Below are 22,966 nucleotides of genomic sequence, written 5' to 3' on the forward strand. Positions count from 1 at the left end.
GTCTCCCTTCTAGTCCCGCAAAGGACCTTTGCTATTCAGCCCTGAGGACCCTAGTCATCTCCACCTGGGCGACTAACTTGCACAATCACCATGTCTTGCCTCCTCACACCAAACTCTCCTTTAATGTGCCTTAAAAAGGCTACAAAACCAGAGGAGCCACTGACTGTAGACCTCTCTTGTTTTCTACTGATGTCTCTCATTGTATTTGTTTAATGTACACGGTTCAGACACCATTGTGCATCGGTCAGTGTGTACCTGAACATTTCATGCATTTCTGTCAAAATTCTCTTGTATTTTATTGAGTATTGTTGAGCTCTGGCCTAACAAAGAACTCCCCTCCTTTTTTTTTTACCTTCCAGAGAAGTATTATAATACTTGAACTATCCCATCCTCTCTTAATGACCGGTCACTTGTGCCTACTACCTACTTGCCTTCACCTGTCTCAACAAAATGGAACAATTTTGCTGTATGAAATTAAATGAACCATTTCTGTTTTTAAATTTTTATTGCAAAACCTAAGGTTTATTCTTTTTGTATATTATGCATTTTGATTAGCATGCCGAAATGGGGGGGGGGGGGTAGAAATCAGGAAATTTTTACATGTTTTGTATTTATGTGTATGTACACAGTATTTTATATTTTAACTAACAATCTGACAGAATGCCAGACCTTAATGCATCTCCAGAGGTTGTCATAGAAATTATAATTTGCTATGTTCTTTGCATGTTAAATCTAACTTGTTTTTAACATTACATTTCAATGAGAAACATTTTCAGACATTCCAATTGAGTAAATACACTTTCTGTCTGTTTTCTGCTTGTTTCCTACAAGATACAAAGTTTTTGTTAATGATGAAACATCTTAAAAATATGCTTTGTAAATTATTATTAAAACAGACTTGGAGCAAAGCTGGTTGAACCTGTAACATCGACTGGTACATTTCTAGAGCTTGCATCATTCGGTTATGACTCTTAAAAGATATAGTTGACTACAGTACTTGATGAAATCTAAATTAAATTCATGTTAATACTGGTGTGAATCCTATTTGGTCCGACAGTAGTGTTTAATAATCTCTGTACTTGAAACGGATGTCCCTTCATTCTTCTTTTTTTTTTTATCAGAAGGTATAATTAAGACATTTGTTTCATTTTTGATGAAGCTGTGATGTCTGACGTATAGCCTGAGCATGTGAAATTATGTTTCCCCTAAAAATACAGTTTTTAGTTTACAGATAGCACAGAGGAATAGCCATAAATTAAATGACTTGAGAAGTTGCAGAGCCAAATTTGAGAGGCCTCAGCACTTCCTCTTTGTAGTCCGTTATGAAAGCAGGAAGCTTGAGTGTTAGGAAGAACAGTTCAGCTTTCACCTCTAGTGTTTCGCCAATATCTAGACATCACATGGTGTTGAACTTGATTCAAAGTAGAAATCTAACTTTTTGGGACTCCAGATCATGGCTGACACTTTAGAGAATAACACTGAGTGCCCTCCATCTGCCAAGAGTGAAGCTTCAGCAGGCGGTCTGAGCATGCTGGAGAGCTCGGTGCAGGAGAACCGACAAGATGGGCAGGTTGTGTTTGAAGACTCTGTGTTTGCTGGTTGTTTGCAGGATGGACTGCACAGCCTCCGGCTGGAGGACAACTTAACCGACGTCAGCCTCCACGTACAGGGTCAGAGCTTCCAGTGCCATCGAGTGGTCCTTGCTGCAGCCAGTCATTATTTCAGGTAAGCCAGTGGCACATTCACATCTAAAGAAATGAGTTTGCTTGTTTCATGTAACTTTTATTTTTATTTAAAAACAAATAGTAAGAGAGCAGTGATTCTACTTTAGATATACCATTTTAAGTTATCACGTAAGTTGAATTTTTATTCATATATATTTTACAGAGCAATGTTTTGTAATGACTTGAGAGAAAAACATGAAGAAAATGTAAATATTAAAGGCATTGATGCTGACACCATGGGAATCCTGTTAGAATACACTTACACCAGCAAGGTCATCATAACCAAGGACAATGTTCAGAGAATGCTTGAGGCAGCCAGTCTATTTCAGGTTTGTACTATCAGCTTTATATCAAACGTTTCCTTTATGGGCAATATGTTTTACTTTTTTACCAGCAGCACGTCTAGTATGACAGAATAGCCTATATGTAACACGGTCTCTGTCGAGTATGACCGTTTTATTGTTCAGCAGTATGTTTTTGCTGGGTACACATGACAGCTATTTCACTTTTTACTTCCCCACTGCCACATCTGTTGTATTTTGCTATGTTTGTTTCTTTTTGTTGGAAGTGAAGACATCAAAATCACCTTAAAAAAACAGGGAAGTGAAACTGTACATTATTTCCAGAGGGGATATTTTCCATTACAGTGAGTTTTAGTAGTCACATCTGGGTTAAGGTACTTTAGCTGGGTGGGGTCATGTGTTTACTAAACATAGTTGATGTCGCTTATATATCAAATTATAAAGTATAATCATAATTACATTTTTGCCAAAGGCCAAATCTGTTATCAGGCTATTTCACATTATTAAAGCATATATAGCACCTTTTAAAACAATTTAACTGTAGATATATACTGTATAAAAACACTACTCTAAAAGTTTGGGGTCGGCGAGATTTTTATTGATAGTTTTCAAGAGGACCTCTTTTATGCTCACCAAGGCTGATTTATTTGAGCTAAAAACAGTAATATTGTAAAATATTATTGCAATTTAAAATGACTTTCTGTAATATATTTTAAAATATAATTTATTCCTGTGATGCAAAGATGAATTTTCAGCATACATTACTCCAGTCTTCCGTGCCACATTATCCTTCAGAAACTCTTTTTAATATGCTGATTTGGCACTCAAAAACATTTATTATAATCAGTGTTAAAGACACTTGTGCTGCTTAATATTTTTGTGGGAAAAAACCATAATACATTTTTTTTAGGATTGTAATATTATAATACTGTCACTTTTGATCAATGTAATGAATTTTTGCTGCATAAAAGTATACATTTCTTTTTAAAAAGTCCCTAAATGTCTAAATGCTAAGCAATAATGTAATGCTCTGTTATGATCTCAAATCTAATCTATGTTTGCAGTTTCCGCGTATAGTGGACGCCTGTGCCAGTTACTTAGCAGAAGCCCTTCACCCGGAAAACTGTGTGGGAATCCTGCATCTAGCTGATGTGCATTCGCTGGAGTCTTTGAAAGCCCAAGTCTACTCCTACATTATCCAAAACTTCTCTCAAGTGGTGGATCATGATGAGATCCTTGAGCTTCCTGCAGATGTGTTGGTCAGTGTGCTCCAGCATGATGACTTGGGGGTAACGGAAGAGGAGCAGGTGTTTGAGGTGCTTATGCGTTGGCTGAGGGCCCGACAGGATGAAAGATTAGCTCAGCTGCCCCGTGTCCTCACACATGTGAGGCTGCCCTTGTTGGACCCATGGTACTTTGTAGAAAGGGTGGAAGGAGACCCTCTGATCCGCCAGTGTGCCGAGGTGTTCCCACTTCTGCAGGAGGCCCGGGTTTATCACCTCTCAGGCAAAGAGGTCAGTTTTACAAAGGTGACCTTTCTAAATGCTTGATGTCATGTTGAAGTGGTCACAAGACATTCAAATACAGGAAGTGAAATCCAAGCTTAGGAATTATGACTGTGCGTCATAATGACATGGCAAGCTTTCTGTTTGGAGGAAGTGTATTAATTCATAATGTCCACTTACATATGAAAGAAACTGTCTGTTAGGGATTGCTGTAAATTATACAGGGAACCTTCTACCTTTGAACATTGCAAAAAATTATATAAAAATTGTATTATTATTATTAATAATAATAATAATAATAAAAGGGGCCCAAACTATGCAGTTCAACAATGATATTTATTTACTAGGTAAAATAATCAATTTATTAACCAAAAACTGTTCAGCTAGATAGCAGTTGAAGTAAACTTTAAACTTAATACATTTTGGAAAGATGATATAACAACGTGTAAAAATATTTACAAAATGTGTTTTAAAAAATATATAAATTCACAAACACTTCAGTGATTAAACTATGGGAGCTAATTTCTGGCACAGAATAAATAATAATAAAAGTCGGTAATTCCGACTTTTCTCACAATCATAGCTTATATCTCTGAATTCTGAGTTAATTTCTCGCAAATCTGAATTTCGAGAGGTTAACAAAGAATTCTGACTTTGAATGTTGGTAACCAAACTGTTGATGGTAGCCACTGACTTCCATAGTATTTTTTTTTTTCCCATACTGTGGAAATCAATGGCTACCATCAACTGTTTGGTTACCAACATTCTTCAAGATATTTTCTTTTGTGTTCAACAGAACAAAGAAATGTATACATGAGGGCGAGTAAATGATGACAGAATTTTAATTTTTGGGTGAACTGGTTTATAGGTGATCTCAGAGCGCACCAAACCTAGAGTGCGGGAGTTTCAGTCTGAGGTGTTTATGATCATTGGAGGATGCACAAAGGATGAGAAGTTTGTATCTGAGGTGACCTGTCTGGACCCACTACGCAGGAGTCGCTTAGAGGTCGCAAAACTGCCGAACACAGACATGGAATCTGAGAATGAAAATAAGAAGTGGGTGGAGTTTGCGTGTGTCACCTTCAGAAATGAAGTCTACATATCGGGTGAGCATCAGTACATCACACTGAGATAGCGATAAAGTGACAGTAACTATGTAGTTTGTTTATTCGCATGGATGCTGATGTGCAAGATCAAAGAAATGTGTAAAACTCACTTTTTTACATTTAAAACAGGTGGCAAGGAAACATTGCATGATGTGTGGAAGTATAATGCATCACTAAACAAATGGATCCAGATAGAGTATCTCAACACAGGTCGCTGGAGACACAAGATGGCAGTTGTTGGAGGAAAAGTGTATGTTTTGGGTGGCTTTGATGGAACCCAGAGATTGAACAGTGTTGAAGCCTATGATCCGTTTCACAACTGCTGGACTGAGGTGAGTCCTCTAAATATCCAGTATCCACTATGGTAACTTTGGGCCCTTTGCAGTCCCAACAGTAAAAATAAATAAAAAATGAGAAAGAGAAATACCTTTTCACTTTCAGTTAAATATCTAATTGAAAGAGTGTTTGTTTGCTGTGTGTATAGATGGATGGATGGATGGATGGATGGATGAATGAAGGATAGGTTAATATCTAAGAAATCAGCACTTAGATTTTAAGTGGGAAAATACATAGAGATCAAGGCCCGTATTCACAAAACATTTTATCTTACCACTAAGAGTTCTCCTAAATAGCAGTAAAAGTTTTTAGCTAAGAGTTTTCTCTTAAAACCTATTCACAAAGCTGCTGAGACAAACTTTTACTAAGGAATAGAGAGAAGTCTTAAGCTAAGAGTAAGGGGGCGGGGTTGACCTCGTTGCTATGGATGATGCCAGCATGCTTACTATGCACACAATGATTGGCTGATAGTCTCTGTCAGAGATTTATTCATGGGAATATTGTAGAGCACACTATTATGTTGCCGTATTCAAATAAAGGTTTAAAAAGAAAAATTGTAATTGCCACATTGAAATAAAGATTTTAAAATGCAGGATAAGTGTCACTAATTAAACAAGTATATGTTCAGCTTATTGTCAGCCTCTTGCATGTATGCTTCTCAAAAACAATTAGTGGATATGCATATAAACAGCCTTTTAATTAACAGAGTAGAATAATCATGGCTGATAGTAATACATGCAAATGTAAAAAAGAAAAAAACAAAAACAACCTGGATGCAAGAACAGCTGTTACTTCTTGCCCAACTGGTTAATGGAAACAAGGATGTGATCAAAGGAAAATTAGGAGTTGGGGTAACCTCCGAAACCAAAGGTGATACCTTTTTAAAAGGTCATTATCATCAAATGTTTCTAAAATGTTTATGCTCAGAGACAGATTGCTGGCAACAGCCATTTTAGGAATAGTTTGTGGCTTGGTCTTAGTGACTTGGGAGTCCTCCTCACTAATCCTAACGTTTCACAGATTTAGGAGCTAGTTTTAGTGCTAAAACGCTTTGTGAAATACTCTTAGAGCAAAAATTTAGGAGTCTGAAATTTAGGATTGACACGCCCATTATTTTTAAGATTTTCTCCTGAATCGGCGAGTTATGAGCTACTTTTAGCCTTAAGATGTTTTGTGAATACGGGCCCAGGACACATAATTTCTCAGAGAGAAGAAAAAAAAACATAAACACACAAATGAAAATACAAACATACACATTAATGTTACTTAGGAGATTGTGTTTACCGAGTATGTATGCCCTCACTCTTGAAAACATAATTTTCTTCCTCTAAACAGCAACTATATACAACAGAACATGGGGAGCTATTTCTTACAACTCATACTAAAAGTTAGAGAGGAAAAAAAAGTCATAAAAAATGAAAAAGTTACAATTCAAGAAAAATCTGGGCGTACCAATTTAATTTTAGAAAGAAATCTTCCATCTGAGTTCTTAATGAAATACGTTTTTCCATCACATATATAATATGTATTGTCTCAATCCATTCTTCAACTGTGGGTGACTCAACCATTTTTTAGTAATTACTTTTTTACTAGCCGCCATCTCTGCCTCAAAAACAGCTTCCAGATTCCTTTTAATCTCTTGCCAATATAGGGTTAATTTCTGACACCCCCAAAAGATATGGTAGTGGTTAGCTTCGTTTCCCCCACATAATCTCCAGCAGCTAGTGCCCTTCCCTTGGTGTTTCTTCTGTGATGGTGTAATAAATAACCTAATTACATTCTTCCAACAAACTTCTCTCCACATGGCTGAGCTTGTAGATTTCCATTGTGTTTTACAAATTTCCCCCCAATCCTCATCTGAGATATTAAAATTTCATTCCATTTTCCACTTGTCTCTAACCTAAAATGTGTTGAAATCAGCACCTTTTATAACTTTTCTGTGCATTTACAGTATTTAATTTTATCATATATTTTCATTACAATTCACAATTTAATATTTTTATCCACCTTCCAGGCAGCACCCCTCATGCTGAGCGTAAGCTCCTTCTCTGCTGCCAGCTATGACAAATACATCTTTGTGATAGGTGGAGGCCCCAATGGCAAGCTAGCCACAAACAACATGCAATGCTTTGATTCCCTATCAAACAAATGGAGTTTAAAATGCCCGATGCCAACTGAGGCCAAATGTACAAACGCAGTGGCCTTTAAGGACGCCATTTTTGTTGTTGGTTTGTGCCTTTTACATTTTTTTGCTTAAATGAAACAAACTACTCACCAGCGATAACCGCCTTGCTTTGATGATTAAATGTGTAATTTCCTCTCAAATAAAGGTGGTGCGATGAAGGCCTTGTATTCCTACAGTCCTCTGGAAGACTCCTGGACGCTAATAATCCAGCTGGGTTGTGAGAGGGCCAGCTGTGGCATTGCTGCCTGCAATAACAAGCTCTTCATTACTGGTGGTCGTGATGACAAGAACGAAGTGATTGCTACTGTTCTCTGTTGGAACCCAGAGACAAAAAAGTTGACTGAGGAGTGTGTGCTTCCACGTGGAGTATCTCACCATGGCAGTGTGACTCTCAGGAAGTCCTACACACATATACGCAGGATAACTCCTGGAACAGTCACCGGATGACAAATTCAGCAGCTTCAGAGACTGCGCTCTTATTTTACTACATGTTTTTCCTTTATTCGGTTCAGGGACTTGTTTCAGGCCCATATGATCAAGTTTAAGCAGTATAACAGTGTCCTCTGTTACACTGATACTGAAAGTGTTTTATTTTTACATTTAACTATGCTGTTGGTACACAACTGCACCAAAGTGTAACCGGTGTGTTAAATTTGACAATGCAAAAAAAAAATGCTTGCACTTTACGTTACACATTTACAGTACACCTTTTATACATGGAAAGATTACTATGTATTCTGTAGCACTTCACAATAATATTCCATTCGTTAATAGACACAATTCATGAACACAAACAATAAAATATTTTGGTTGAAATCAAAATCCACTTTTTTATTTTTCAATGTATGTTTTGAGCTTATTGTGAACTATTAATTTATGATTATATCTGATTTATTAAAGTCATTTTTGACCTTGTAAATTTCAAATAAAATCTAACAATCCAGGTAAAATGACGTACTTTTGATATATGCAAGATTTGTCCAAACTCCCTTTTCTTGCAAGTAGTTGCAAGCTCACATTCAAGCCTCTATCCTAAGAATAGAACGATGAATAAAAGTTCCCTCCATAGATTTTTGTTTCAATAATGTTTCATCTGGATATACTTCTCTCTACTTCCATTAAATCGTGACTTTAATGTGAGTTAGTTATTAATTAAATAGCACTAGTATTTTCATAAACATTTACCTAGATTAAAAAATATATATTGCTAGTAACCCAAATTACCATTTATCCTCCTAATGTGGTCAAGATATAAAATATCATGCTGTTTAACCAGCTTCTATCAGCCACTGAAAACACCAGCAGCTTTGTGAATAGATCCAAGGAGTGTTTTCTGCATTTTATTTCATTAGTCTGAAGTAACTTAAAGGGATGGTTCACCTAAAAATGAAAATTGTCATTAAATTACTAACCCTCACGTCGTTCCAAACCCACAAGACCTTCGTTCGTCTTCGGAATACAAATAGATATTTTTGATGAAATCCATAGACAGCAAGACATCAGTGGTTCAACCATAATTTTATGAAGCTACGAGAATACTTTTTGGGTGCAAAAAAAATACTAAAATTATGACTTTATTCAACATTTTCTTCTCTTCCGGGTCAGTCTGCCGCCAACCACGACTCTCGGATTTCATCAAAAATATCTTAATCGTGTTCCGAAGATGAACGGAGGTCGTTCCAAACCTGTAAGACAAGAGGGTGAGTAATTAATGACCATTTTCATTTTTGGGTGAACTAACCCTTTTATAAACACCATATACAGTAAAACAAATGATTTCATAATTTGAATAAAGCAGTTTTATTTTGCCAAGAGAGATAAATACAAAGTCGTCATAAAAATAAGCTTTATTTGTACAGTGCACAAACACAGCTGTGCATTTGGAAAATATTTAACAGGTCTCGTCTGCTCTTTCCTGTGTAACTGTGATCCCTGATTTAGGTAGATTTTTAGCAGTCTGTTGTTCACTTTCAAGTTTAACAAAACACAATTGTCAAATACATAAAAGGCACCAATACCTTGCCTAACCGAACTCTAGATGAGCCGGTCAGATGCAAGAACAAAAACACTGAGAGAACATCCACTTCTTAACAAGGTTAACTCTGGGGAAACGTTGTATTGAAGTAAGCATTTTCCAATCTACAATTTAGTCCTGTTGTCCAATGCTATCGTAGTTCCCTCGGTTTCATTCAGCAGTGCCGCACGTCTCATCTCCTGTGTCTGCTGTGGCTGTGACCAGAATGTGACCTGCTCTGGTGTTTGCTTCGTCCGCGATCATGTGATCTGTCATGGTCTCGTTCACGATGGTCCCAGTGGTGACCGCGATCATGCTTGTGTTTCACATAGTCACGGTCACGGGTTTGTTTGCGGGAATTGCTGCGAGATCGGCTCCTTGATGGTCTACTTTTGTTGCTGTGCCGACTAGACTCGCTTTGTCCGTCTCGCTCCGTCCTGAGCTGTGTGATTGGTGAGGCTCTGCGACCTTTGTGTTGCCGTGGCGATGGACTGTGGCTGCTGTGAGAGCTGTACGTTCCTGAGTGGCTCCTCCGACTAAAGATAAGAGAACAGCATGTCAGCAGCAGAAAAAAACTAATCTATTTTAAACATCAACCTGGTGTACAGGTATGAAATATCACTTGAAGTGAAAGTGTATTTACAGAAAGTGTGACTTACTGTCTGTGCGGAGAACGGGATGGCGAGCAAGATCGTGAGCGAGACCGGCTGTGGTTCCTGCCATTCTGAAACACTTTGCTCTCCTCATTTTTCATGCTGCTATACAAGATAAAACAAACAAAAAAGTAATCAATATAGTACAGTAAAACAAAACAGGGATGGGCAGCAGAGTTGCTATTAACCAAAAAATAATAATTTAATGGTTTAGGTCAATTAAAATTCATGTGATTTAAAATAATTATTAAAGGCACAATATGTAAGATTTTTTTATTAAAATATCCAAAAACCACTAGAACGGTGTTATATATTTTGCTGACTTGTGTACTTACATTATCCCAAATGTTTCGAAGAATGTTTAAATCCAGAGAAATAAGCTATTTTAACTAGTGACACGGACCGTGTCCATAGTGTCATTGTGTTGCCTGCCAATGACGTCGTCATACCTCGATTTCTGGTTTTGTTTTGTAGAAAACATGGAAACACCAAAGATGCTTTAATGTTATGCATTTAAATAGACCGGTGGCGACTGCACAGAGCAGCATTATAACAGAACGTTCAAATGTATCTAGTATGATAAAACAGCGCTGCTTTTTCCCCACATACACACGACCGGAAGGAGCGGAAGCGGTCGACTGTGGCATAATAAAAGCTCCGCTGCTTTCGAGCCGTGTGTCACGCTCGTTCAGCGGCCTCGTTTCGCTTCGACTGCTTTCAGCCTCACTCTGCTTCATTCTACTACGTTAATAAATCATTAGCTCATCCATGAACATGATTTCTGCCCGAGTCCCGTCGGATTGCATCGGCTGTGGGGATGAAGACGACAACTTCCATGATTCCACACTCAGTCACGGCTTCATCAAACTATGCCTCCGTTTCTTTTGAATACGCGCGAAAACTTACATATTGTGCCTTTAAGCTGATGTACTAAAATTAAAGCTAAATTAAAATGTGAAAAAAATTTGCTAAAGTTAAAGAAACTTACATTTTAAAAAGTATTTACATTTTTTTAACATGAACTACTAATAAAAAAAGTTGTGCATTATGACCAAAATCTCATTGCGTTAAAATAATTCCACAATATTGTTGTTTTTGTTTGAAATTTACCAGAAAGTTGTAGCAATAAACAACTTTACATTCAAAAGTGAAAAGGGACATCGTTTTTTTTTTTTTTTTACCCCAAAATGGTAAAATTCTTCGTGAATGATGGAATTTGGCATCAGTACAGAAACAGCTTTAATACAACAGTTAAAAGAACAGGAATAATTTCAGAATTTAAAAAAATTTTGATATACAAGTATAACTGATATAACCATCTCTTATCAAAAGACAAATCTATTGTTTGGTATACCCACATTTCACGCAGTATATACAGTCTAGTGTTGTCAAAAGTACAGATCGCGATTTTTTTTACAATGCAAGCCGCGTCTGTCAGTGGATCCGTCTATGTGCAGATACATTAGGGACCAGCTGACAGACGCGGATTTCGAACACTTCTGTGCAAGCACTCGGTGAAGAGCGTGAAGCAATGATCATTGTAGCCAATCACAGTCATATCTATTGAGCGCATGAACACAAATGTTAGCAGGAAATGGACGTTTTTTTAAATTTCAGTATCGACTGGTATCGTGGTCAGTACTTTTGACAACACTAATACAGTCACACATAAATAAATAAAAAATTGGTTTAGGTGCTGTATTTTAAAACTTACCCATTTAAGGGGCTTTTTGGAAACAACTGTCTGTTCTCAGACTCCTTTACTAGTTTAGAGTTTGGCGATTTTTCTTCCACCATCACTTCTCGTGGAGAAGCTGGAAAAAGAAAACATTTGAGCTGCCTGTGAATTGACAAGTACTTGCAAATAGCTTGCTTAGTAAGTAAAAACAAACAAAAACGTACAGGGTTTTGATGCTGGGGAAAATCCACCAATGGCAGCGAGAGCTGGCGTGCCATTGGGATTCTGTCCTTTGGCTTTTAGTCTTGCCTCCTCCAGGACCACCCTCCTCTTTTCCACCTGTTTTTCAAGCTGTTCGCTGTTAGGCTGAGAGATGGATTGAGTATTAACAACAGCATGAAGTAACAACAATTAGTAGAAATAGAGATTGTCAAAGTAATGTGCCAAGCAAATAAACAAACTCTACCTTTTCTCTAGAATAAAGCTTCATCGTGCTGATACATATTTCTTTGATGTCCTCCCTAGTAGCACCAAAAACAAGATACCAGTACGGCTTGGAAGGAAGAGGAATCTGAAGAAATAGAAAAATACCTAATGAAAAAAAAAAAGAATGAAATAGATAAAGATAGACAGATAAATCCAAAGACGTACCTGTAGTACTCGAGCAGCGAGGTAAATACAGGCACACGCAATGGTCTCAGGTTCAAACCGCACAAACACATTGGTTCTGAGGGCATCATTCATATAATTCCTGCAACACACAAAGAAACACCTATGCAACACCTGCCATGCTCTCTCTCTCTCTCTCATATGACTTTTGGAGACTCTTAACTTCATGTCCTTTCCCTCACTTTTTAAATGTAGCCATGATGGTGGCAATAGTATAATCTTAAAGGAGACATATTATGCCCCTTTTTACAATATGTAATATAAGTCTCTGGTGTCCCCAGAATGTGTCTTAAGTTTCAGCTCAAAATACTCCACAGATCATTAATTATATCATTTTGAAAATGCCTATTTTGAGTGGAAGCAGAAACACGCTGTTTTTTTGGGCCTGTCTCTTTAAATGCAAATGGACTGCTGCTCCCCGCCCCTTTTCCAGAATAGAGCTGCGCCAATACAGCTCGTACCTGCTAAAAACATCTGTTTTAGTTCTGATTATCATGTTTATCGCGCTGAAATCATGCGTTTTAAACCATATTATTTTAAACTTCTGATATACGGTTTTCTGAGCGCACACAACCGAAGCACATGGACAGAAAGCGGCTGTCACAGCATGTGAGTACTAAACTAAGTTCTCATTCACACACAAGTTTACGTTAAAAACACACACGAGTTACAAAAACAGTTGGTTATGTCTGTGAAGGTAAACAGCTGGGAAATAAATCGCATGTTTATTTTAGATCTGTGTAGCAGCAGCAATATACAGTAAGTAAATCAATAAATCCACTGCTCTGTTGTGTCCTCTGAGGCTGGGACTCTAAACAGTGTTCTATGCTCATCTGTGCAGCCAATGACAGAACAGTTAGCATGTTTTGCTCATTTTCGCCATGGTGTTAGAACTGGTACCCCGCTGTCGCTTGCGAAATCAAAATAACTGCACCGTGGGTGGAAACGTGCAGATTAAGGGGCGGTAATATTATAATGAGATCCCTTTGCCACGTAACTAAGGGAGCGAAATCAGACGCACTCGTTTTCTCAGACGCTTGCAGAAAAAGGCTTACCTAAACAAAGTTACTGGGTTAATCTTTTTCATGTTTCCTTAGTTGCAAGATGCACTGGGGACCTGATTATAGCACTTAAAACCTGGAAAAGTCAGACTTTCATGATATGTCACCTTTAAATGTGAATAACAACTAACTAACTGAAGAACAACCAAAGTGAATTTTTTGCGAAATCTAAATTTTTCAAACCCCATACCAAAAAGTTGTGAGGAGAGGCTAGAATCACTTCATGGTGGATTATCAGGAACAACTTACTGTAACAAAATTCACATGAACATGATTCATATGAAAAAAGTAACATACCGTTTTCACTGCTAAAAAAAAATATTTTGGATTTAGAGAGCATAAAGTGCACAACTAAGTACTAGCACTCAAGCTCTGTGGGAGAAAACAAAAAAAGCAAATCCTGGCCCCCCAGCAAAGCCAAGGCCTTCCATTCAGAGAACCTCCGCTGAGAGCTCTCGCTGGATTGGCCGGCAGTCTCGAAAAGGCCAACCAATGAGGTGGGAGGGGTTCCTGGGTCTTGTGCCTGAGGAGTTCAGGTGTTTTCTGTGACACTTACCACCATGGGCTACCCTTTAATCAAAGAGTAGAGAAAGGACAAAGTTAAACAGAGCTCTCCATAAGCCTTAACCTCAATGATGTGCATGAAATCAACAAACACGTGACCTACAGAACACTTCTGCATTTTTATTACAAAAAAGCGTGTGATGCCAGAATGATGTGAACCTATCTTACCTTTAGGTATATCGAGCTACAAATGCAATTCATGCTTTATAATGCAGTGTTTCCTAGGTCCTGTTGATACTTAAGTACCAAGCTCTTTCACACAAGTTCAAGGTCTTATCAGCAAATATTACTAGCGGAAACACAGCATGAGTCCAACCATAAACCTGAGGCAATGTCTCCTCTATAGGGTTGGGAACCGATAACCGTTTCTTATTCATTTCTTTTCAAAAAACAGAACCGGAACCGTGAGCAATTTCTAAGTTTCGGTTCCGAAAACGGTTCTGGTGCGACACATGACCAAGAGCTGCGAGCAGCCTTGCGCCGGTGTTTCCCGTAAAGGATGTCACAAACCAAATAACAGAAACGCCGCCCTGCCTCTTTAATTACTGAGCACATTGTTTCCCATGACGCGCACTCCACAGACACGCCGCATCTTTAACTGCCAAACACATCGTTTTCCACAACTGTACACGCACTCGCGTCTTTGATAAATGTGCACGTTGTTTTGTCTGACTGACAGCATGCAGCTCCTGCCGCCACTAAATTACATTACATTTGTCCCATATTGTCATTAATATACATACTAACTTCAACTTGGACCACTAAATAAATAGACTGCTATTGTTATGCAAGTATGAGGGTTAGATTATTTAGTGTGCAGGTCATTTCAAGAGTGATAAACAAAGTGATAGAAAATATTTTCATGCATTTTAAATGTTTAAAAATGTGGAAACCACTCACTGCATCACACCATCTCCTTACTGCATTATTATTTGTAAAATAGGGGCTTTATGCAGTGTGTATACATGGTTATAAGTATAATATTTCATTAATTTAGGGAAATGAACAAGTGTCTTAGTCCTCAAGGGACTATTTGGCCAACCAGCTTATTCCTGCTTGAAAAGCAAAATGTTATTGATAGTGTAAAAAACATCAACTTTGGAGCACATGCATTACTCAACATTACTTACTACCTTCCAGCAACACTACATTCAATTAAGGTAAAATAGTCAAAAAAAATGAATAATAGTTCATTTAAATGGAATCGGAACCGGAATCGTTAGGAAAAACTGGAACCAGAATCGGAACCGGAAAATTTCTAATGAAAAATTCCAAGTCATAATTTATAGGGCATTTTTATGAAATCCAAAAATATAAACACACTTACCATGCTGTTTGAACCAGCATCTGATTCTTCTCACATTCAAGAACTTGTAGGTACATGACTATAATCTGAAAGAGTTAAAAACTAATTAAAATTATGGACACTAGCAGGATTTTCATACACAAAAATAGATAACAGCAGCAAAATATATTCTGGATAGCAGCAGAATTTTAGAATGGAAAACTTACCTTGTGTGGATGTTTGACGTGAACACAGAAGCCCAGCTCCTTAAGGACACGGCGCTCCGCTTTGATCACTTGGTTCTTGGTGTTAATGTAGTTTTGATCAAGGACAAGAGGGGTGCTCCTGGTTCAACACAAAAAGCAAAAACAGCTGATGTAAATACATGTTGGAAGAAAATCTATATTTCTATGGTGTCTATGCTCTCAGCTTTATTTCATATTCTCTTCACAGATGATACTAACATGTTTACAATAAAAAAAAGTCAAATTCAAAAATTAACCAAATTTTCAAAATGGTTTTAGGTAAACAAATCATCATTACATGCGCAATCCAAAGTTTAAGCTAAGCACAGTAAACAATTAATAGATATGAAATTCTACAGGTCTCATATACTAACTTCCCTGGATTTCAAGGTAAATGTTTAACCCTTTAACGAATAATAAAAACCCATAATCGCCTTACTTTTTGCCCTTTCCTTGTTTTAAGTGATGGAAAACATTGATCACATCCCTCACTCTTCTCGGCGATTCCTCTATCTTTGATGCCAAGTTAACGCAGGCCATGGCAACAATCTGATTTAAAGTGACAACCACAATTATTTTCATAATCTGGGTTCAATCATTTTCTTTTTTTCATTTTGTATGTCTGACTTACCTCAAAGCTGTGCTTAATGAAGGACTTCGAGTAAAATAATCGTTGAAAAAGGACTTGTCCGGTCGCCATCGCCACCTATTCAAATAAACAAAGAATACACCAAAAACAACGTTTGTCACTTGACTTACATGAAAGCAACACCTACTTGTTAGACAGTTAAAAGCAGACAACAAATTATCTGTTTTAACAACATTCCAGAATACATTTACACGGTTTGCATCAGCTGAAGGAAGACAAAAGGTCGCCGGTTTGAACGTGCCGGTTACGGCTAGCTAGCCGTGCTAAGCACACCGTCTTATACCTTAAGGTCATTAGGAATTAAACTAACGGACTAATTCACATATACATCAACATATTTAGACAGTAACCTGTGGCAGATGCAGAAGAATCCCGGCGGCCTGGATGAGTTCGCAGCCCAGAATCCGCAGGTCTGTCTCAGTCTCACGGTCGAGGCCATCCAGCATGGACGGAGTAGTGAAAAGTCTCTCCTCGGGTATTAACGAGCTGTCGATGGCCAGAAACACCTCCGAATACACTTTATCGCCGATAAGTATGCCTTGGCTGTTTGGTGGAGTGTTTATATGAGGTGATAAAACACCCAGCGACATCGTGATGGAGTAAATCGGTATCACAATACGTAAACCTTTTGTCTGCCAGGCGGAAATGGCAACGTTTAGCGTGACGTCAATGGCTCCGCTGGAATGGTGAATTCCCGTTGAATACCGCGATATTGTGTTAGTGCGCTGTGTGGGTCGTGCTGTTCTTAAAGGGGTCTCATTATGTTTTTTTCACTTTTTCAACTTTAGTTAGTCTGTAATGTTGCTGTTTGAGCATTACAAAATCTGCGAAGTTATAAAGCTCAAAGTCCACTTCAAAAGGATATATTTTATTTAACAGAAATCACTTTTCAAAAACTACAACGAACGACCTCGTTTGGACTACAATGCATATTTTCCGGGATTTGTGATATCACAAATATCGACGAATGGGACGAGACCTGGTTGAGCTGCACTAGAGAAGGCAACGAGTGTTATCACTCTGTCGGAGACACGCTAGCTTTCACAAGGCAGACGAACTTAGACTGCTTACAATCATCCGGCTCTAAATCGCGCTCAAATTGATTTGATTTTGACTCAATATTTTACACTGAAGCTTGCAGGTGGCTATGGTAAGGGGCGTGACATTTCCCGACCAGGGGAGAGAGGTGTTGTAATAAAGTAAAATATGTGAAAAATAATGTGTTTTTCGAACAACCTATGAGAGCCTGTTCTAGTACACCCCCAAAACAAAATCAAGACTTTGTAAAAGAGCATAATAGGACCCCTTTAAAGGATAGTACATTTAGTAATTTATTTATATACAGTATATATATATATACAGTGGGTACGGAAAGTATTCACTAAGTCTACGACATGTCCTCATTTAGAAAGCTTAGTAAACGTTTGTGTAATAATGAAAGTAAATGGAATAAAGCAACTTTATGCCACCATAGAATGACATGATAGATAGACAGACAGACAGACAGAGAAATAGACAGACAGACAGACAGAGAGACAGATAGATAGATAGATAGATAGATAGATAGATAGATAGATAGATAGATAGATAGATAGATAGATAGATAGATAGATAGATAGATAGATCTGAAACTGATAAGACAGCTTACAGAGGGGATGTGATATGCCTAGACACCTGGTCAACATGACATATGATAAGATAGATAGATAGATAATGGAATCTTGTGCTTCCCTCTTCATATCAACAACACCATTAGTTACATACCCAGGAGAGAAAAAAATCTGATATCTAGACTTATATAATAACTATTTTTTTCAACAATGCAATAAAGTACGATACTTCTCTTTGCATTTGAACATATTAATTTTCCATTTAATATACTGTTTTAAAAATATACTGATTAAAAAATATGGATACAGAATAATTAGGTAGGCTACTGTTTGTGAACAGAAAACTGTGATTAACTTTTCCTCTTTAATGTCTTCATCAGCACTGTTCAGATTATACTATTTGGCTACATTTGCTGAGAGGGTAAATGATAGCCTTGGTCTTTGATGTGCACCAAGCAGGAAGTAGGAGAGATGCCAGCTGACACTGATACTCATTTTGACCTCATTGCATTTACCCACTTGCCCCTCTTATCCATCAACCAATATCCTTATGAGATGTGTCCAAAAGAATTAAAGTACACAAGACATTCATTAGTGTCACATTTGATTTTCCCCAAAACACAGCTGATTTCAATAAACAAATGTTTTGTAAAAGATCCAAATCCAATTTGATCTCTTATTACTGCACTTTTCATAAATCTACTACTAAAAAGTTAAGAGAAATTTACAGGGGCGGAATCATTTTGTATAGAGAAGTTGTGCAAATGCTGTTTTCTCAGTCCAAGTGAAAACATTTTGATGTCAACAGTAAATCTTTTTTTTTTAAATCAAAGTATTTTCATAGTATTTTCCCCTTTTTGCCTGTGGTTGTTTTTGTGAAATGCACATCCTAAGTTACTGAGAGAAAGAATAAACAAGACCTACTGTAGACAAAATATCCTGCTGCAATAGCAGTTCCATCATATTCTGTGAAACTTACTTAAATAGCCTGTTTCCTATGCATATGCATTATTATATGCATTATATTATACGAATACATTACGTTTCACTGTTGGGAGCCTTTCTCGTGAGGTTTGCACCAGTGAAGTTTCTGCGCATGCCAGCATGTCAATAAGGCATGCAAATAACACCTTGCACACAAGCTGCTTTTTTCAGTTGTATAAAAGGGTACACTATACTCAAGAGAGAGCCCCATCCCCTTTGCTTCAGTTTGTTACACAATATGTTTGTGACTATGCTGTGGCTTTCAAAAAACTGAAAATTAGCTCAGTTGGACAGCCATTTAAATAACATTGCGTGTCAGTCATGCAAGTGCAAAGTGTCATATTCTCTCATACATACAATGCATTATTGGCAGTCGAGTAGCACTGAATAAACCAAATGTCCCAGAGGAGGAACATCTTGCAGCTTCATCTTGCATAAATCACTCACTGAGACATTTTAATCAGGTGATTATTCATCCTTTCTGTCAGTGACTGGGGATTCATAATGTACTCCAGATCTGCTGGCTCCTTGAATGACACTACTGGGATCTGGTTAGAGAGCTGTAATGTTTCACCTCACAGGTTCAGAAAAGCACACACTGCATCTTTGCTAGGGGTGAAAATTTGGTGTTTAAAAAGCAAAAATTATGTCTTTGTATGCGCTGAATTTTCTATGAGTGCTTTATTTCACAGTGCAGGAGCTTCATAGACCCGGGAGGTACCATCATTACGAACAAAACATTCTTGAGTGAATCGAACATCTAAAACCCTTAAGTCCACAGGAAGGAAATTTCATCACCAGTACCACACAGTTAAAACTGAACAATACAGCGTTTTATGAGGCAGGTTTGAAGTAGCCCCCCGAGATTGGAAAAAAAAGTTGTTGCCCATAGTGAGCTTGGCATGGACAGCCGGGTGCTGTAAATCAACATGTTTCTGTGTCTGACTTCATGGTGAACATGTCCCTTTCACCTGAGGAGGTTTTTGTTTCTAGACGTCTCCGTCCGCCATTACCCCAAGCAAATTTGATTGGCTGCTTGTATGCCAGTGAGACTAACTGTGTTCCTTCTAGAAAGCAAAGTCAGCTATATTTTCTTAACATGCTAATGATTTCCCAAAGCCTGTGGCTGTGACATACAGCAGAGACCTGGCAACCGATGGTGAACATACAACCTGTTGTACGAAACATTTTCAACCTTTCACCTCTCTGCTGTTCAGACTGTGCCGGGCCTGAGGTCATTTTCCATTCCTGAATGTGTGTCAGTGGAGGGAAGCAAAGGTGAGTTTTTTTATTCAAGTGTAAATATATTATATCCCCTCTGGTATATGGTATACACTGCAGGTGCCTTGTTGCATGGTTATTGACCTGGCCCACAAACCAGCTGCATTGCTTTATTGAGAAACAGCGTCACAGGACACCTGCAGAAAGTTCAGTTTCTGTATACCTCACAATCCGAAACCCATTTATAGAAACAGGCTAGATCTGGTGTTGCCTGGTTCACGCTGGGTCTAATTCCCACCTCACCCCAAAGAAGGCCCAGAAGTGTAAATATTTCCATCTCCACATGTTCTCAATTTTGTTCTGACTGAGAGTGCTCTGTTTTGTGAACTGAATGCTGAACTAAAGTGCAGAACAAAATCACGTGATCACTTTTTTTCTGTTTCTATGTGGCACATAGTATGCGGCATGTCTGTAAATCCCCCACAAACAAAAAGTAAAAAGAAGAATGGAATGAAACTCTCTGCCAGTATTGATAAATCACTGGAGGAGAGATTTCATAAACGTTCAGATTAATGATGCTTCTCAGAATTTCTGTCTTTTGGAATTTTTTATACTGTTTTCTGACTGACTTGGTGTAGATAGATCTGCCCGTTATAATGAGCAGATATTTAGTCAAATCATATACATATGTGCATAGTTTTCTTAATTTTGAATAAGTAGTTCAGAAATACCAATTTAGTACCATTTTTATTTGCTACTTTATTTGATAATTGTGGGCCAAGTACAACAGCTAATGACAGTGTGTGTGTGTGTGTGTGTGTGTGTATATACTGTATATATATATATATATATATATGAAAAGCACAGCTGTCAAATGTCTTATATATTCTATGTTCAAATAGTACATCATTTTAAAATGGAAAACAAATAAAGCTGTCCTTTACTGAGTTGTTTTAATGCCTTCTGATTTTTAACCTCAAGTTTAAAGTAATAGTTCACCCAGAATAGTTCAAGCTGGAGTCTCATCTGAATCAGGGGAGAAATATGCACATATCAAGCACCGCTTACAAGCAAAAACAATCCGAAAGTTCTAAACAAATACGTCAGACATTTATAGTGTCAATAACTGTGTGTGCCAAAGGTGTGAGGGAAACAATCAAACAGTGAAGATTATACAATGCAGAATATTATAATATTCTAAGAGAAATATTAATAATGCCAAAATAATTAATTGCCAGTCTCTGAGGTAATAAATAAACCATTTTATGGCATCGTATATTTAAAGGTGGGGTAAGCGATTTCTGGTAGCCAATGTTGACATTTGAAATCACCAAAACAAACACGCCCCTACCCCAAAAGGGTCTCACCCCTATTTTGATAGCTCTGCCCCACACATATGTACGCAACCCAGGCAACGATTAGTTCTATGAAACAAAGCAAAACCAATGTTACACCGTGTCTACACCGGACGCGAATGGTGCGGCGCAACAAAATACTATGGAACTCATTATAATCAGTGATGCTGTCTACACCATAGATATATATACATATCTATGGTCTACACTGGATGCGGCATGGCACGACACGACAAATCCCCGACAGAAAACTGCTGCTGCGTTCTATTTATGACATATTGACACAAATTTCAAATGATTTTCAATGATCGCTTTGTCGCGTCCAGTGTACTAGACAGACTTTAGTTGCTGCGGCACAGACACGGTGTTACTCACCTATCGAGAAGAAACAAAGCAACCTCGGCATCCGATCGCAGGCCTTCCACTCCTTGAGTTCTCTCTAGCGCTGGAAAGCTGATCTGATATTTACACAGGTCCTACTTATTGCCTTAAGCCTTCTTTTGTTCTGCAGACATTTTCCTCTTTTGTTTTTTATCCGCCATCTCTATTTTTCTGTCGCTCGGCTCGCTAATTGTCCGTCCTGTGCACTGAACCCCCTCTCCTCCACATCATGAGTAGACATGCCCCATACTGCTGATTGGCTACAAGTTTGTTTTGCTAGTTGGCCCGAATCAGTTTTCTAAAGCGTTTTTGAAAAATCTCTTACCCCACCTTTAAGGTAAATATACATACACACATTATAACGTGCACACACACGGACACACACACACACATACACACACACACACACTCAGGTTCACTTTTGTGAAAAGTGGGGACATCCCATAGGTGTAATGGTTTTTATACTGTACAGACCATATATTCTATTGCCCTTTACCAACCCTACCCCTAAACCTACCCCTTACAGGAGACTTTGTGCTATTTCAGATTTTCAATACACTCCATTCTGTGTGATTTATAAGCGTTTTGAAAAGTGGGGACATGGGGTAATGTCCTGAAAAGTCACCTTCTCCTTGTAATACCTATGTCATACCTTTGGGTCACAGAACACATGAGGAATGAAAACTAAAAAGAACAGAAAATTAGATATGTTCAAAGCCACTATAACAAAACTGCTGAAATTATACATATAATCTCAAACAACTTTCAAGATTATAAAATGTATAAAAGCAGCATATTTTTAAATTTGGGTGCCAAATAAACTACTGTAGCAAAGTACTTACGTTACTTATTTTACAGTCTAAGAACAGACTGTAAAAGGTGATACTGATTAAACACTCACACATGTGCACAGCACAAAAGCAGACACACACTAAATCAGTCTGCAGTCAAACAATGCTATTTCTGTCCCTCTCATAACAGCCAGTATATTGGAAACTGAAGACACGCCTCAGACAAGGAGCATTTAAAGGGGTCCTATTATGCTTTTTCACTTTTTCAACTTTAGTTAGTCTGTAATGTTGCTGTTTGAGCATAAAAAAAGATCTGCAAAGTTCAAATTCCAAAAGGAGATAAAGAACAGAAATCCCTTTTCAAAAACTACAACGAACGACTCGTTTGGAATACAACGCATATTTTCCGGGATTTGTGATATCACAAATATCGACGAATGGGATGAAACCTGGTTGAGCTGCACTAGAGAAGGCAACGAGTGTTATCACTCTGTCGGAGACACTCTAGCTTTCACAAGGCAGACGAACTTAGGGTGGTTACAATCATCCGGGTTTAAATCTCGCTCAAATTGATTTGATATTGACGCAATATTTACACTAAAGCTCACAGGCAGCTATGGTAAGGGGCATAACATTTCCCGACCAGGC

The 22,966-nt window shown here is 37.9% G+C and overlaps 2 protein-coding genes across 2 annotated transcripts; one reads left to right on the forward strand and one right to left on the reverse strand.

Annotated features, from left to right (window-relative positions):
* Nucleotides 1-1,335: 1,335 nt before the first annotated feature.
* On the forward strand, nucleotides 1,336-7,842 carry LOC107591321 (kelch-like protein 6). The gene is made up of 7 exons (XM_016280447.1): nucleotides 1,336-1,725; nucleotides 1,888-2,053; nucleotides 3,091-3,540; nucleotides 4,400-4,637; nucleotides 4,767-4,969; nucleotides 6,988-7,201; nucleotides 7,304-7,842. The coding sequence occupies exons 1-7, from the start codon at nucleotides 1,454-1,456 to the stop codon at nucleotides 7,603-7,605; spliced, it is 1,845 nt and encodes a 614-aa protein (XP_016135933.1). The 5' UTR covers nucleotides 1,336-1,453; the 3' UTR covers nucleotides 7,606-7,842.
* Nucleotides 7,843-8,955: 1,113 nt separating this feature from the next.
* Nucleotides 8,956-16,659, reverse strand: LOC107591322 (cyclin-L1-like). The gene is made up of 11 exons (XM_016280449.1): nucleotides 16,327-16,659; nucleotides 15,959-16,033; nucleotides 15,767-15,876; nucleotides 15,310-15,427; nucleotides 15,125-15,189; nucleotides 12,155-12,254; nucleotides 11,970-12,074; nucleotides 11,728-11,869; nucleotides 11,540-11,639; nucleotides 9,832-9,930; nucleotides 8,956-9,708 (listed from the first exon to the last, which is right to left on the reverse strand). The coding sequence occupies exons 1-11, from the start codon at nucleotides 16,564-16,566 to the stop codon at nucleotides 9,366-9,368; spliced, it is 1,497 nt and encodes a 498-aa protein (XP_016135935.1). The 5' UTR covers nucleotides 16,567-16,659; the 3' UTR covers nucleotides 8,956-9,365.
* Nucleotides 16,660-22,966: the final 6,307 nt, after the last annotated feature.

Source organism: Sinocyclocheilus grahami, unplaced genomic scaffold (genome assembly GCF_001515645.1).
Source record: "Sinocyclocheilus grahami isolate Dianchi unplaced genomic scaffold, SAMN03320097.WGS_v1.1 scaffold141.1, whole genome shotgun sequence".
Classification (NCBI taxonomy): domain Eukaryota; kingdom Metazoa; phylum Chordata; class Actinopteri; order Cypriniformes; family Cyprinidae; genus Sinocyclocheilus; species Sinocyclocheilus grahami.